This window comes from Hyperoodon ampullatus, assembly GCF_949752795.1.
Source record: "Hyperoodon ampullatus genome assembly, chromosome: 5".
Lineage (NCBI taxonomy): Eukaryota > Metazoa > Chordata > Mammalia > Artiodactyla > Ziphiidae > Hyperoodon > Hyperoodon ampullatus.
In genome coordinates, this window is record NC_136918.1 from 75,547,352 (window position 1) to 75,565,441 (window position 18,090).

At 41.0% G+C, this 18,090-nt stretch overlaps 1 protein-coding gene across 1 annotated transcript in view; it reads right to left on the minus strand.

The window, feature by feature from the left end:
* NEK11 (NIMA related kinase 11) overlaps nucleotides 1-18,090 on the minus strand; it is a gene marked incomplete at its 3' end in the record, with an annotated part of 277,346 nt that overhangs the window by 69,526 nt on the left and 189,730 nt on the right. The window contains 1 exon segment of the mRNA XM_079705252.1: nucleotides 17,324-17,384. Coding sequence (XP_079561378.1) covers nucleotides 17,324-17,384 — 61 coding nt within the window.

Consider the following 18,090-nt stretch of genomic DNA (forward strand, 5'->3'; position numbering starts at 1 on the left):
CCAATGAATATGTAACTACATCATCATTTTTAATAAACTGAGAAGAACTTCTTTGTTCTAGAAGATATACCAGCCCCCATTGCTAGGCATTTATTTTGATTCTCAATTTTTACTATTGTAAACCACACTGCCATGAGAATCCTTGTATATATTTCTCCTTACACACAACTCTGGTTATTTCTTTAAGATAAATTCCTAGACTTAGACTTGCTGAGTCAAAAAATATTTTATTCTTTCAGGTTAGTTTAACCTAAATGTTGAAAGCAAACCTTTTTCTAGGTTGTAAGTAACATTCTCTTCAATGGGGTCATAAATATATTAAAGAGGGAATGTGAGGCATCTTTATTAAAAACTTGATTCGGGCTTCCCTGGTGGCGCAGTGGTTGAGAGTCCGCCTGCCGATGCAGGGGATGCGGGTTCGTGCCCCGGTTTGGGAAGATCCCACATGCCGCGGAGCGGCTAGGCCCGTGAGCCATGGCCGCTGAGCCTGTGCGTCCGGAGCCTGTGCTCCTCAATGGGAGAGGCCACAACAGTGAGAGGCCCGCATACTGCAAAAAAAAAAAAAAAAAAAAAAAAAACTTGATTCAATTTATGAAAATGTCCAATATAAGCATTGTCTTTATAAAGCCTTGGCTGGATGTGAAAGACCAGTGGTTCTCAAAGTCCCTGGACCAGCAGCATCAGCATCATGTGGGAAATTGTTAGAGATGCAGATGTCTGTGCCCCACCCAAATCTATTGAATCAGAATCTCTAGGGGTAGTGCCCAGCAATCTGGTGATTCTCATGCTGCCCCACCACCTGGAGTTCATCATTTCCTGCCTGGAGTTCTAGTCATTTGGTCTAGAGATGGTGATACCCCTAATAACCTGGAAGTTCCCCAAAAACATGAACTATGTCTGATACTGCTCTGTGAGTCCTATGATGGTTTTATGCCAGGAAACGCTAGATAAATGTATCATCGTTTGCGATGCAGCCTTACATTTCCAACTTTTCACATAAATAACCTAATAGAACTTTTAAATGAACTGCATAAGAAACCCTCTGCCCTAACAAATGAGTAGACAGCCTCCAGCCAGTGACACACTTTTACTGACCCAACCAGAAGTGGCCTCAAAAAGCAATTGGTCTGGTGTATAATCACTGCGGATAGAATAGCTTGATGTTGCTCCTTGGAGAATGAGTTGTCTAAAGTTCAAATGACTAGGTTGACTTGTCATTTACTAGGGCCACTAACAGCCTCCTCACCCAGGAAGGCATGCCGATGGCCGTCTGTGCTGCATGCAGTCAGACACACCGAGGAGCATTACTGAGCCTCTTCTGGGGTTGAGATGGATGACAGGGGACCCTGTCCCTTCCTCCTCTTCTAAGCTGATGGTGTGGAATTTGAGTCTCAGCTGAGGACTCAGCTAAGCAGATTCAGGACCAGGCTTTTTGCTTCTGCAGGCAGGCATTCCATAGCGCCCATCGCCAGTTGGCACTGCTGTGGTCCTCTGTTCAGGTGAGAGCACAGGACAGCTTCTCAATTTTCCTTAGAGTGTCAATCCTGACAACTGCTGCTGAAGCAAATGGCTCCCTCTGCAGTCAGCAGCACAGAAGATAAACTGAAGAACAACCACCTGGATCATCTACTCCTGTGAAAACTGAAAGAGGAATTGTTTCCATAGGACAATGCCAGGGCCATCTCTCCACATCGCTAGGCATTTTTAAGACCTATCCTTATCACAAGAAAGTTCATTACCATAGTAGATAGTCATTATTATTTTGGGCTTCGCATTCCCCTTTCCTGTTTAGGAGAAACTTCTCCTTCGTGAGGCAGAGGCCAGCTCCCACTAAAGCAGCTATAGATGCCTGACAGTCACTTCCCAGCCTCCGTGTTGTCAGGGTGCAGGCATGCAGCCAGCCTCTGATGTCCTCCCCAGACTTACTATCAGAAGCTTGTATTGAGGAAGAGTGGAGCTTGAGGAGGCCGTCCAGGCAGGGATGGGGCCCCAGCCATGGGCAGCCTAGTAGCCACACCCCACATCCATCGCTAGTGGCCTTGAGGATGCTCAAGCCACCCTGTGAGGAGCTCCATGTGGAGGGGAGCTGAGGCCCCAGCCAACTCGCTGTGTGAGTGAGTGAGTTGCCTGGGAAAGGCATCCTCCGGCTCCTATCAAGTCTTCCCATGATTGCGGTCCTGACAACATCTGACTACAACCTTGCAGGAGAACCTGAATCAGCACCCCACAGCCAAGCCACCCCTGGATTCATGACCCGCAGAAACCACGAGAGGTAATAGAGGATTACTGTTGTTTTCAGCTAGTGTGTTTCTGAGTAGTTATTAATGCAGCCATAGTTTAGGCACCAAGCTTTTACAGAGGGTCAGGATAAGAGACTAACATATGAAAAATGTTTCTGCATTTACCTTAAAACAAGTTTGTTGTTTGGTTTTTTTAAATTAATTAATGTATTTATTTTCATTTTTGGCTGCATTGGGTCTTTGTTGCTGTGTGTGGGCTTCCTCTAGTTGTGGCAAGTGGGGGCCACTCTTTGCTGTGGTGTGGCGGCCTTCTCATTGCGGTGGCCTCTCCTGCTGTAGAGCACAGGCTCTAGGTGCGTGGGCTTCAGCAGCTGTGGCACGAGGGCTCAGCAGTTGTGGCTCGTGGGCCCTAGAGCGCAGGCTCAGTAGTTGTGGCACACAGGCTTAGCCACTCCGCAGCATGTGGGATCCTCAGGGACCAGGGCTCAAACCCATATCCCCTGCATTGGCAGGCAGACTCTTAACCACTACACCACCAGGGAAGTCCCTTAAAACCAGTTTTGAAATCACTGTTTGTTGTGTTGCTTCATGGTCACTGTAGAAGAGTATGGTGTTGCTAAGTGTTCGTAAAGACCTTAATAGGAAAAAGTAGGTGTCCTTTGGAGATGGATAAAGAATCTTAAAATTCACGTGGGAAAATGAATGTCAGAGGATAAGAATATTTGAAAACATAAGAAAATTAGAAGATAACTGTCTTATCAGACATTAAAACATTCCATAGAGACAGTGTAATGAGAACACTGTGGTATTGACAGGGGATTAAGAAGCTAGATCAGTAGGCCAAAAATAGAGTCAGAAATAAATAATATCCGGGAGTTAGAATATAACAAAAAAGAATTTAAATTAAATGGAAAAAAAGTAGATTTTACTCGTTTAAAAACATCAAGTGTGAAAAATAAGACAATAAAAATTCTAGAAGAAAATTTAGGAGGCTATATATAAAACACTCTTTAGGGATGAGGGGGAAGATGGCAGAAGAGTAAGACGTGGAGATCACCTTCCTCCCCACAGATACATCAGAAATACATCTACACGTGGAACAACTACAGAACACCTACTGAACGCTGACAGAAGACCTCAAACCTCCCAAAAGGAAAGAAACTCCCCACGTACCTGGGTAGGGCAAAAGAAAAAAAGAAACAGAGACAAAAGAATAGGGACAGGACCTGCACCAGTGGGAGGGAGCCGTGAAGGAGGAAAGGTTTCCACACGCTAGGAAGCCCCTTCACGGGCGGGTGGCGGAGCGGGGAGCTTCGGAGCCGCGGAGGAGAGCACAGCAACAGGGGTGCGGAGGGCAAAGCGGAGAGATTCCCACACAGAGGATCGGTGCCGACCGGCACTCACCAGCCCGAGAGGCTTGTCTGCTCACCCGCCGGGGCGGGAGGGTCTGGGAGCTGAGGCTCAAGCTTCGGTCGGATCACAGGGAGAGGACTGGGGTTGGCGGCGTGAACACAGCCTGCAGGGGGTTTGTGCACCACAGCTAGCCGGGAGGGAGTCCGGGAAAAAGTCTGGACCTGCCAAAGAGGCAAGAGGCTTTTCCTTCCCTCTTTGTTTCCCTGTGCACGAGGAGAGGGGATTAAGAGTGCCGCTTAAAAGATCTCCAGAGATGGGCGCGAGCCGAGGCTATCAGTGCGGACCACAGAGACGGGCATGAGACGCTAAGGCTGCTGCTGCCGCCACGAAGAAGCCTGTGTGGGAGCACAGGTCACTGTCCACACCTCCCCTCCCAGAGCCTGTGCAGCCCGCCACTGCCAGGGTCCTGGGATCCAGGGACAACTTCCCCGGGAGAACGCACGGCACGCCTCAGGCTGGTGCAACGCCACGCCGGCCTCTGCCGCTGCAGGCTCGTCCCGCACTCCGTGCCCCTCCCTGCCCCTGGCCTGAGTGAGCCAGAGCCCCTGAATCAGCGGCTCCTTTAACCCCGTCCTGTCTGAGCGAACAACACACGCCCTCAGGAGACTTACACGCAGAGGCGGGGCCAAATCCAAAGCTGAATCCCGGGAGCTGTGGGAAAAAAAAGAAAAGAAAGGGAAATTTCTCCCACCAGCCTTAGAAGCAGCAGGTTAAATCTCCACAATCAACTTGATATACCCTGCACCTGTGGAATACCTAAACAGACAATGAATCATCCCAAATTGAGGAGGTGGACTTTGAGAACAATATATATTATTTTTCCCCTTTTCCTCTTTTTGGGTGTGTGTATGTGTATGCTTCTGTGTGAGATTTTGTCTGTATAGCTTTGCTTTCACCATTTGTCCTAGGGTTCTGTCTGACCGTTTTTCTTTTGTTGTGTTTTTTTTTTTTTACTTAAATTTTTTTTCTTAATAATTGTTTCTTATTTTTTATTTTAATAACTTTATTTTTTATCTTACTTTATTTTATCCTCTCTCTTTCTTTCTTTCTACTTTTCCTCCCTTTTATTCTGAGCCGTGTGGATGAAAGGCTCTTGGTGCTGCAGCCAGGAATCAGTGCTGTGCCTCTGAGGTGGGAGAGCCAACTTCAGGACACTGGTCCACAAGAGACCTCACAGCTCTACATAATATCAAACAGCGAACATCTCCCAGAGATCTCCATCTCAACGCCAACACCCAGCTTCACTCAACGACCAGCAAGCTACAGTGATGGACACCCTATGCCAAACAACTAGCAAGACAGGAACACAACCCCACCCATTAGCAGAGAGGCTGCCTAGAATCATAATAAGGCCACAGACACCACAATTCATACCACCAGATGTGGACCTGCCCACATGAAAGACAAGATCCAGCATCATCCACCAGAACACAGGCACTAGTCCCTTCCACCAGGAAGCCTACACAACACACTGAAACAAACTTAGTCACTGGGGGCAGACACCAAAAACAATGGGAACTAATAACCTGCAGCCTGCAAAAAGGAGACCCCCAAACACACTAAGATAAATGAAATGAGAAGACAGAAAAACACACAGCAGATGAAGGAGCAAGGTAAAAACCCACCAGATCTAACAAATGAAGAGGAAATAGGCAGTCTACCTGAAAAATAATTCAGAATAATGATAGCAAAGATGATCCAAAATCTTGGAAATAGAATAGAGAAAATGCAAGAAACATTTAACAAGGACCTAGAACAACTAAGGATGAAACAAGCAATGACAAACAACAAAATAAATGAAATTAAAAATACTCTAGAAGTGATCAGTAGCAGAATAATTGAGGCAGAAGAACGGATAAGTGACGTGGAAGATAAAATAGTAGAAAAAACTACTGCAGAGCAGAATAAACGAAAAAGAATGAAAAGAACTGAGGACAGTCTCAGAGACCTCTAGAAGAACATTAAACGTACCAACATTCGAATTATAGGGATCCCAGAAGAAGAAGAGAAAAAGAAAGGGACTGAAAAAATATTTCAACAGATTATAGTTGAAAAATTCCCTAATATGAGAAAGGAAATAGTTAATCAAGTCCAGGAAGGACAGAGAGTCCCATACAGGATAAATCCAAGGAGAAATACACCAAGACACATATTAATCAAACTATCAAAAATTAAATACAAAGGAAATATATTAAAAGCAGCAAGGGAAAACAACAAATAACACACAAGGGAATCCCCATAAGGTTAACAGCTGGTCTTTCAGCAGAAACTCTGCAAGCCAGAAGGGACTGGCAGGACATATTTAAAGTGATGAAGGAGAAAAACCTACAACCAAGATTACTGTACCCAGCAAGGATCTCATTCAGATTTAATGGAGAAATTAAAACCTTTACAGACAAGCAAAAGCTGAGAGAGTTCAGCACCACCAAACTAGCTTTACAACAAATGCTAAAGGAAATTCTCTAGGCAAGAAACACAAGAGAAGGAAAAGGCCTACAATGACAAACCCAAAACAATTAAGATAATGGTAATAGGAACATACATATCGATAATTACCTTAAATGTAAATGGGTTAAATGCTCCCACCAAAAGACACAGACTGGCTGAATGGATACAAAAAGAAGACCCATATATATGCTGCCTACAAGAGACCCACTTCAGACCTAGGGACACATACAGACTAAAAGTGAGGGGATGGAAAAAGATATTCCAGGCAAACGGAAATCAAAAGAAAGCTGGAGTAGCAATTCTCATATCAGACAAAATAGACTTTAAAATAAAGACTATTACAAGAAACAAAGAAGGATACTACATAATGATCAAACTATCGATCCAAGAAGAAGATATAACAATTGTAAATATTTATGCACCCAACATAGGAGTACCTCAATACATAAGGCAAATACTAACAGCCATAAAAGGGGAAATTGACAGTAACACATTCATAGTAGGGGACTTTTAACACCCCACTTTCACCAATGGACAGATCATCCAAAATGAAAATAAATAAGGAAACACAAGCTTTAAATGATACATTAAACAAGATGGACTTAATTGATATTTATAGGACATTCCATCCAAAAACAACAGAATACACATTTTTCTCAAGTGCTCATGGGGCATTCTCCAGGATAGATCATATGTTGGGTCACAAATCTAGCCTTGGTAAATTTAAGAAAATTGAAATTGTATCAAGTATCTTTTCTGACCACAACACTATGAGACTAGATATCAATTACAGGAAAAAAATCTTTTAAAAACACAAACACATAGAGGGTAAACAATACACTATTTAATAACGAAGTGATCACTGAAGAAATCAAAGAGGAAATCAAAAAATACCTAGAAACAAGTGACAATGGAGACACGATGACCCAAAACATATGAGATGCAACAAAGCAGTTCTAGGAAGGAAGTTTATAGCAATACAATCCTACCTTAAGAAACAGGAAACATCTCGAATAAACAACATAACCTTGCACCTAAAGCAATTAGAGAAAGAATAACAAAAAAAACCCAAAGTTATCAGAAGGAAAGAAATCATAAAGATAAGATCAGAAATAAATGAAGAAGAAATGAAGGAAACGATAGCCAAGATCAATAAAACTAAAAGCTGGTTCTTTGAGAAGATAAACAAAATTGATAACCCATTAGCCAGACTCATCAAGAAAAAAAGGGAGAAGACTCAAATCAATAGAATTAGAAATGAAAAAGGAGAAGTAACAACGGACACTGCAGAAATACAAAAGATCATGAGAGATTACTACAAGCAATTCTATGCCAATAAAATGGACAACCTGGAAGAAATGGACAAATTCTTAGAAATGCACAATCTGCCAAGACTGAATCAGGAAGAAATAGAAAATGTGAACAGACCAATCACAAGCACTGAAATTGAAACTGTGATTAAAAATCTTCCAACAATCAAAATCCCAGGACCACATGGCTTCACAGGCGAATTCTATCAAACATTTAGAGAAGAGCTAACACCTATCCTTCTCAAACTCTTCCAAAATATAGCAGAGGGAGGAACACTCCCAAACTCATTCTATGAGGCCACCATCACCCTGATACCAAAACCAGACAAGGATGTCACAAAGAAAGAAAATGACAGGCCAATATCACTGATGAACATAGATGCAAAAATCCTCAACAAAATACTAGCAAACAGAATCCAACATCACATTAAAAGGATCATACACCATGATCAAGTGGGGTTTATTCCAGGAATGCAAGGATTCTTCAATATACACAAATCAATCAATGTGATACACTATATTAACAAATTGAAGGAGAAAAACCATATGATCATCTCAATAGATGCAGAGAAAGCTTTCGACAAAATTCAACACTGATTTATGATAAAAACCCTGCAGAAAGTAGGCATAGAGGGAACTTTCCTCAACATAATAAAGGCCATATATGACAAACCCACAGCCAACATCGTCCTCAATCGTGAAAAACTGAAACCATTTCCACTAAGATGAGGATCAAGACAATGTTGCCCACTCTCACCACTCATATTCAACATAGATTTGTAAGTTTTAGCCACATCAATCAAGGAGAAAAGGAAATAAAAGGAATCCAAATCGGAAAAGAAGAGGAAAAGCTGTCACTGTTTGCAGATGACATGATACTATACATAGAGAATCCTAAAGATGCTACCAGAAAACTACTAGAGCTAATCAATGATTTTGGTAAAGTAGTAGGATACAAAATTAATGCACAGAAATCTCTGGCATTCCTATACACTAATGATGAAAAATCTGAAAGTGAAATTAAGAAAACACTCCCATTTACCATTGCAACAAAAAGAATAAAATATCTAGGAATAAACCTCCCTAAGGAGACAAATGACCTGTATCAGATAATTATAAGACACTGATGAAAGAAATTAAGGATGATACAAGTAGATGGAGAGATATACCATGTTCTTGGATTGGAAGAATCAACATTGTTAAAATGACTCTACTACCCAAGGCAATCCACAGATTCAATGCAATACCTACCAAACTACCACTGGCATTTTTCACAGAACTAGAACAAAAAATCTCACAATTTCTATGGAAATACAAATACCCCGAATAGCCAAAGCTATCTTGAGAACGAAAAATGGAGCTGGAGGAATCAGGTTTCCTGACTTCAGACTATACTACAAAACTACAGTAACCAAGACAGTATGATACTGGCACAAAAACAGAAATATAGATCAATGGAACAAGGTAGAAAGCCCAGAGATAAACCCACACACATATGGTCTCCTTATCTTTGATAAAGGAGGCAGGAATGTACAGTGGAGAAAGGACAGCCTCTTCAATAAGTGGTGCTGGGAAAACTGGACAGGTACATGTAAAAGTATGAGATTAGAACACTTCCTAACACCATACAGAAAAATAAGCCCCAAATGGATTAAAGACCTAAATGTATGGCCAGAAACTATCAAACTCTTAGAGGATAACATAGGCAGAACACTCTATGACATAAATCACAGCAAGATCCTTTTTCACCCACCTCCTAGAGAAATGGAAATAAAAACAAAAATAAACAAATTGGACCTAATGAAACTTCAAAGCTTTTGCACAGCAAAGGAAACCATAAAGAAGACCAAAAGACAACCCTCAGAATGGGAGAAAATATTTGCAAATGAAGCAACTGACAAAGGATTAATCTCCAAAATTTACAAGCAACCCATGCAGCTCAATATCAAAAACACAAGCAACCCAATCCAAAAAAGGACAGAAGACCTAAATAGACATTTCTCCAAAGAAGATATACAGATTGCTAACAAACACATGAAAGAATGCTCAACATCATTAATCATTAGAGAAATGCAAATCAAAACTACAATGAGATATCATCTCACACCAGTCAGAATGGCCATCATCAAAAAATCTAGAAACAATAAATGCTGGAGAGGGTGTGGAGAAAAGGGAACACTCTTGCACTGCTGGTGGGAATGTGAATTGGTACAGCCACTATGGAGAACAGTATGGAGGTTCCTTAAAAAACTACAAATAGAACTACCATATGACCCAGCAATCCCAGTACTGGGCATAATCCTGAGAAAACCATAATTCAAAAAGAGTCATGTACCACAATGTTCATTGCAGCTCTATTTACAATAACCAGGAGATGGAAGCAACCTAAGTGTCCATCATCGGATGAATGGATAAAGAAGATGTGGCACATATATACAATGGAATATTACTCAGCCATAAAAAGAAACGAAATTGAGTTATTTGTAGTGAGGTGGATGGACCTAGAGTCTGTCATACAGAGTGAAGTAAGTCAGAAAGAGAAAGACAAATACCATATGCTAGCACATATATATGGAATCTGAGAAAAAAAAATGTCATGAAGAACATAGGGGTAAGACGGGAATAAAGACACAGACCTACTTGAGAATGGACTTGAGGATACGGGGAGGGGGAAGGGTAAGCTGTGACAAGGCGAGAGAGAGGCATGGACATATATACACTACCAAACGTAAAATAGATAGCTAGTGGGAAGCAGCCGCATAGCACAGGGAGATCAACTTGGTGCTTTGTGACCACCTAGAGGGGTGGGTTAGGGACGGTGGGAGGGAGGGAGATGCAAGAGGGAAGAGATATGGGAACATATGTATATGTATAACTGATTCACTTTGTTATAAAGCAGAAACTAAGACACCACTGTAAAGCAATTATACTCCAATAAAGGTGTTAAAAATAAAATAAAATACTTGGTGTCAAAAAAAAAGCACTTTAAAAAATTTGGGACTGATAAATTAGGAATTTGCAGTTAACATATACACACTACTATATATATAATAGATAACCAACAAGGACCTACTGTATAGCACAAGGAACTATACTCAATATCTTATAATAACCTTTAATGGAAAAGAATCTGAAAAAGAAACAAAATACACACACACACAGACACCCTCACACACACATTTAACTGAATCACTGTGCTTTGCACCTGAAACTAACACAAGATTGTAAATCAACTATACTTCAATAAAAAAGGGGAAAATATATCGAATTACTATGTTGTATGCTTGAAAAAATTTGTACTTTTATTTTGATAACATTTAGATTATACTTACATTGTTTTGGTCAGTTGTACACCAATAATATTTGAAAAAACAAATCTGAAAAAACTGTTTAAAAAAAACAAACAGAAAAGCTAGAATTTATAAAAGTTGAGTCACATTTGCCTACTTAAAAAATAAAAAATTTCCCCCACCAAAAATCCCAAAGAAACAATAAACGAAATTAATAGACATAAAACAGACTGGGAAAATTTTGCTGCACATATGATAGAAAAGGGAGTAGTAATGTCTTTATGATAATTTACCTTAATACATTGAGCATTAAGTCAAGTGCAATGGCAGTGACTATTTCTCCCCACACAAATGGGTATGGGATATTAAAGATCCTAGTAAACACCTTTTACAAGGAAAACACTTTGTTTAGGAAAAATAATAAAAATTAGCTACCAAGATAGTTCATTTACAGTGTGATTTGAACTGCTCACCATTCCCCGTCAGCCTGTTGCTGCTGCCTGTTCCTGTCTCTGTGTTTCTCCCTGTCTTGCCCCTTCCAACTTCAGGGCCTTCCTCCCCACCTTCCCATCGGCACACCTATTCTCATATCAGGAACGATCTCGGATGCTGCCTTCTCCTTGAAACGTCCTTGATGACTTCCATCCCCCAACTAAAGACAATCTCCCAACTTTCTGAATCCTTACTCTCTTGTTGTATGGCTATTTAGGCCCTTGTCTTGGTTCTATTCTGAAATCATAAAACTTTAGCAGCAGGATCCAGGCCTAACACATCATTGCCACCTAATACCATTCCTCTACAAAGTATATTAACTTTGATGAAATCCTAACGTGTGAGTAAGGAAGGAACGCACGATTGCTGAGTTTCTCTCTTAGCTAGGTAAACTTGATTCCTGAAGCTTTTTTCTAGGTAATAGGAATATACAGAACGTTCTTTGCTAAGAGTGTGCTACTAAGAATGATTAATAATATTGTTTTAGGAATTTATTTAAATTACAAAGCCTTTCTCTACCCCCTTCCCATCACTACACATCTGCCAAATGAATGTGTCTGGCATGTGTCTGTAAATTGCCACTAATCCTGAATCTATTGCAGCCTTTCAAGTTTTAAGAACTTCTAGAAACTATTAAATTTCTGTAAGACATAAACAGAAGAGATAGTGGCAAATTTTGTGCATTCACATCAAAATGATCCAAGTGGTTTTTGATCCAAAATATCCCCCCTCTCCCCCAAATGCAGTGGTTTTAATGTGTCAGTAACCAAAGATAAGACACTATGTTGAAATCACTCTAATTATTATAAGAAATTCTTTTCTGTCAAGGTGAAAAGCACAATAGTGCAAGGTTAAATGGCTGTCAGTTATCCCTACATTTAACAGCTTAGAGTTTGAAGAGCTTAAGCAAAGGAAGTTTCAAAGGGATTCAGAAACTCTGATGTCTTCTCTGGTCTGTATCAGTCACATTGTTTAGTAGAGATTAAACAGTAATTACCAAGGTTCAATGGACGATTTGAAGGGTAACAATTTTCAAAAAGCCAAACTGATCAGACGTGTCAACACACTAAAGAAATCATAATGGGCAGAGAGGTTTGGAAGAATCTCTTGTATTCTAATAACATCTGTGACAACATCCTGCTTGGAAGTACAAAACAAGCCTTTTTACAAATAGCTCACCCAACTTGTATCATTCTGCTGATGACTTCTCTCTAGAAGTACAGCTAATTTCCCAATCGTTAAAAAGTGCTAAACTTCATATGTTGCCTTGGTTCATAATCTGATTACTAAGAAACACAGAGACAGAATTTTCCTTTTTAAGGGAAAACAAAGGTCATCTTCTGCCCCTACTGGCTAGTGATGGGCCTGAACAGTTACTATAGCAACACCATCTGTTGTCTGTAGAACGAAAGCCCATTACCAGTTCCCCAACTCAAGTCACTTCTTTCAAAGCATCCTCCTTATTGTTTGTTAAAGCTCATCTTTTCTGACCATGCTTAAGAAAAAGTGGTATCCTAGTCCACTGGATAAAGTTCAATCTCATTAACCTGGCACCAAGGTTCCACATGGCCCTGACCCTGTGTATTCAGATTTGCTGATCCCTTCCTCACACCTTACATTCCAGGAGCACCAGCCTTCTTGATAATTCCATGAATACATCCAGTTGTTTCATACTTCTGAACCCTCCACTGCTTGATCCTTTCTAAAGGACACTTCCTCTTCCTGACCACTTGGCCGCTCTACTCACCTTTCCATTTATTCATCTAATGATTATTGAAAATTACTGTGTGCCAGGCTATGTGTTAGACGCTGAGAACACTGTCATGAATAAGACCTTGTTCTGCCCTCATGGACCCAGGCAATCACAAGCCTCCTCCTCCTCTGTGGAGCCTTGCCCCGGCTGCATGCCCACAGTGGACCCCTCCCCTCCACTTCCCTTGTTCCCAGTATGCATTGTCCTCATCACAGTGCCCTGTAATTACCTGCCTCCTTGGCTAGACTGGAAGCTCATCAAGGCAGGGACCTTGTTTTCTCCATCACTCTGTGATACCTGGCTTATGATATGTGCTTTATAAACATTTGTAGGGAAGAAAGGAGGCGGGGAAGAGAGACTGCACATTTCAACCATGGAAATTTCATGTTTTGAAGTATCTGCCCTCAGTGAAATGGCTACTGCCTGCATTCTTGGCTGTACCCAGAGATCCCATTTCTGGCCTTTCCTGTTCTGTTAAAAAGAAATGTTTTGTTCTCCTTTCCTCTCCTAATTCTACCTGGGATCCCTCAGCATCCTGTTCATGACTGACCTTTCTTCTTATACCCCATGGGAAATGTTGAGGGGAATTTAGGGCTTCAGAAATGAGGTGCCTCCATTTGGGAGGATATGTCCTCCATGTGTAAAAGGAGCACCTAGTGGGTGATATTGTTACAAAACTTTGCACTGATTTGTCCAGGACCCCACTTGGTGGCTGGGACCATGTTTCAAATAAGCTTCAGCATCTGAGTCTTCATACAGTGTCTTGAACCCACCTAAATGTCTGGCACAGATGCTGAGGATGAAGAAAAAATACAATATTGGTTCCAAGGAAGCTCAGTAACTCTTGTATATAGTGCCAGATAGCCCAGCTCACACTGACATCACCACAAAAAGAGAGAAAAAAATTCTAGAAGCTGTTTTCATTTTGGCTTATAAGCAAGTGCTCTGTAATTTTAAGAAATAAATTTTTTATTTTATACTTTAGTAACATTTTGTTTGAGTTATAAATTAGGGTGGGTGTGCACGATAAGAATCTCAGGGCTTAAGGGCATTAAAGCCATGGCTCTCAAAGTGTGGTCTGGACCCAGAACACAAGCATCACTTGGGAACTTGTTAGAAACAAATTCTGGGGCACACAGAACACCTGCGTCTTCCCAAGTGCTCTAAGTGATCCAGATGCCTGCTCAAGTGTGAGAACCATGGGTGTAAAGGCTTTAACCTGACCTTGATGTACAGAGGAGACTCAGATACTGAACCTGTAATTCAAAAAGCCATCTTCTAATTCGGAATCTCTTGAAGCTCCACAAATGCTACCTCATTAACCCTCTCTACTCCCCAGTGACCCAGGAAGGGGAGGCATCACTGGCCCTGTTTCACATGAAAATAAAACTGAGTCTGGGGTAAACCGGCCACCAGCAGCATTTTCAGGGCTACAAAGTTACGACTTTCTTGGTCCAAAGAACCAGAAGGACATTTGCATCTGTTGTTCTCTCCTCTCTTGTTGAGGGTTGGAAGAAGCTCTTGAAAATGTTTGTGGAAGATAATTACAAACCTGTCATGCTCAATGGGCAACTGGATATTTCCAAGATGCATAGGCTGATGCTGCCTGTAAGTGAAGCATGGCTCAGTCGTGGAGGGTTCCTGCTTAAGTGACAAGGCTTATACTCTGACATATTGAAGTTTCAATTGTCCCTTGGATCCTGTTAACATTTGGATGTATATCAACAGCCATGATGGTTAATAAGCTCTAACTATTATTGCAGCTGGTGAATCTCCCAAAATGTAGTTAGAGCAAAGCAGCTACTGTCTACTTGAGCAATCTCACGTCCAATGACACTACGTGAGGGGATTTCTTCACGGCTCCTATGCAAAGACAGAGAAGCACCTGGGATCCAGAAAGCCATCATACTCTCATCTGTAATGAGTACCTCCCCAGACAGGTGTTTCAAAAGCTTGCTGCCCCTCATGCCAGTGTCTGCCAGTCCACCCCTCCCTGTCCTCCTTCCCACACACACTTAGGAGTTTAGCTGTCACCTTTCTCTGTCGCTGAATCACTCACCACTCACCCATCAGGTTTCTGCCTTCCCAAACTCACTAACAGCACTCACCTGGCTCCCAACTCCTCTCCTGTTCCCTTTGTTTCTGCAGATGTATATCAGCTTTATTCCTTTGCTGTCACTTTAGTGGCGCTCCAGGCAGAGATGAATGTGTATTTTTATTCCATGTTCCTAAAGCTCATTTTTATAAAATCATACAGTCTAGAAGGGAATTTAGATATCATCTATCCAACCCAGTACTTTTTTTTTTTTGCAGTGAAATCTTTTTTAACACAACCTTATGTAGAAGTCTAATTTATAAAACAGGTAAGAGTGAAACTGTTTTGGTTGAAGATGGGAAAGGAGCACAGTCTGCATCTAATTTCTCTTAAAATATTTAAAAATATTTGTTAAGGGGCTCTTCTGCACCAGGCACCATGTTAGACAGGGCTTCTGTCCCTGTGCTGCTCAGGGTCCCCCTCCCCACTTGCTAGCTCCTGGAGGTCCCCAAGGAGCCCAGTTTGAAAATTACTGAGCTAGTCTAACTGAGGTCCAGAGAGAGAGTGAGTGCTTGGCCAAAGGACAGCCCTCCTGGTCTGCAAATTCTAACTTGGGATAACTGTACCTCATAAGTGTTACTGATGTACAATTAAACAAGGCACAGGGTGATGGCCAGGAGAAAAAATCGGGGAGCTGTGTTATAAGTGAGGCTTTTCACACAGAGATGTGGAATATGCTAGAAAAACGTTATAAATTGTGCATAAACTCCTAATAAAACAGTGGTGAATGCTGGCACTCCTGAAAACTTCATCTTTATTCCTGCCATTCCCTTTTTTAAAAAAACTTTTAATTTTATATTGGAGTATGGCTGATTAACAATGTTGTGACAGTTTCAGGTACATGGTAAAGAGACTCAGCCATACATACACATGTATCCATTCTCCCAGAAACACCCCTCCTATCCAGGCTTCCATATAACATTGAGCAGAGTTCCCTTTGCTATACAGTAGGTCCTTGTTGGTTATCCATTTAAAATGTACCTGCCATTCCCTTTGAAGGGACTGCTTTTGGTCAAACAACTGTGGGACATATATACAATGGAATGTTACTCAGGATAAAAGGAACGAAATTGGGTCACTTGTAGAGACATGGATGGACCTAGAGACTGTCATACAGACTGAAGTAAGTAGGAAAGACAAAAGCAAATATCGTATATTAACGCATATGTGTGGAATCTAGAAATATGGTGCAGATGAACCAGTTTGCAAGGCAGAAGTAGAGACACGGACATAGAGAACAAACGTATGGACACCAATGGGGGAAGGGGGAGGTGGGATGAATTTGGAGCTTGGGTTTGACATATATATGCTAATATGTATAAAATAGACAACTAATGAGAACCTGCTATACAGCACAGGGAACTCCACTTCGCTGTACAGTAGAAACTAACACAACATTGTAAAACAACTATACACCAATAATTTTAAAAATTAAAATAAAAATTCACTGTCAGATTTCAAAGAAAAAAAAATCTCACCCCTTTTCACCCAGGACCTATAAGAATAGAGTCATCCATCCTTTGGTATCCCTGAGGCATTGAGCCCCTGTGAATACCAAAACCTGTGGCCGCTCAAGTCCCCTGTACACAGAGGCCTAGTACAGTGAATACAGATGGCCCTCAGAGCTGAAGGAGCTTCTGTCCAGGGCTGGTTGAATCTGGGGGAGTGAAACCCACAGATAACAGACTGTATCCTCTGCTATTCCATCTGTGTCAGGTGACAATATATCATCCAATGCTAGAAGTTATCACAGTTGGGTTTGTTGGGTTAAAAAAAAGAAGAAAATAAAAAATAGCATTTTATCCTTGAAGCACAGCAATCCCATTTATAGAGACCAAGAATGCTAAAGAAATTTCGGCTTTGTTTTTCAGACCAAATCTCTTCTAGTAACTGGCTGACCTTCAGAGTGATGGTCCTTTCAGCTTGAATGACTATAGTGTTTCTATAGGACGAATGAGGTAGAAAGATTCCTCTCCCAGGAGACCTATAAAACCTATTATTGTGCCCTGCCAGGCCACCATTGGGTCACAGTGGACCACTGAATTTAATGATTTCATCCTTGGAGACCCAGGGTCACTGAACAACAAGGATAAACAATTCTTCTTTGCATTTCCTGGCCCATGGGCCAGACATAAAACCTCTGTTGTCCTCAGTCTCCTCATCTATCAAATGAGGTTGGATTGAAATATGTATGAGATTCTTCCCAAGCTTTCTACTTGTTGAATATTCCATTAGAATCAGTAGGTATCAGTATATTTTGGAATCTGAAGAGACTTACTCACCTAGAGTGGTGCAGCCCAGCACATACTCCAAACATCTGGCCAGTGCTTCAATATCACTGTCCTGTCAGAACAAGAGAGAATTACTTCTGTGGGTGGTAGACATGGAAAAATGTTATCGCCACACATAGGCAAGACAAAACACAAAAAAATCTAGTTGCAAACTCATTGTACAATATGACCCTATTTTTTAAAAGAAAACTCTGTATCTATATGTATATCTACTGATACATCTCTTCCCTCATATCAATCTATATTTCTATTGCTCTATCCCTCTGATGGGAAGAGCATACACTAAAAATGTTAACCGCGGTTTGACTGTAAGGTGGGATTAAGGGGGTATCTTTATTTTCTTCTTTGTGTGCTTATGTCTTTTGTAAATTTTTATAATAAACAAATATTACTTATTTAAACTATAAAAATGGTAAATAATATTAGAATGAAGAGAAAAAGTTTCTATTCAATCTATAATCAATACAACAGGAATCAAGTAAACATATTTTCTTGGAGAGCATCTCTACTGCTCTTCTTTGGATATTTATGGTCTTCAAGGAGACATAAATCTAAGAATCGTACTTCTTATTTACTTTAACCCTCAATAAAAGTCAGGCACCCACATGAGGATTTGAAGGGGGGGGATCCCAGAACTGTATTTGATAACAAATATTATCTTTAGTGCAAAATAAGTATCTGTCCAGGAGGCTGGAAATGTCCAAAAGAGCATCATAACGATCGGGGGAAATGTAAGCTCTTAATTATTTTCAGGTTTG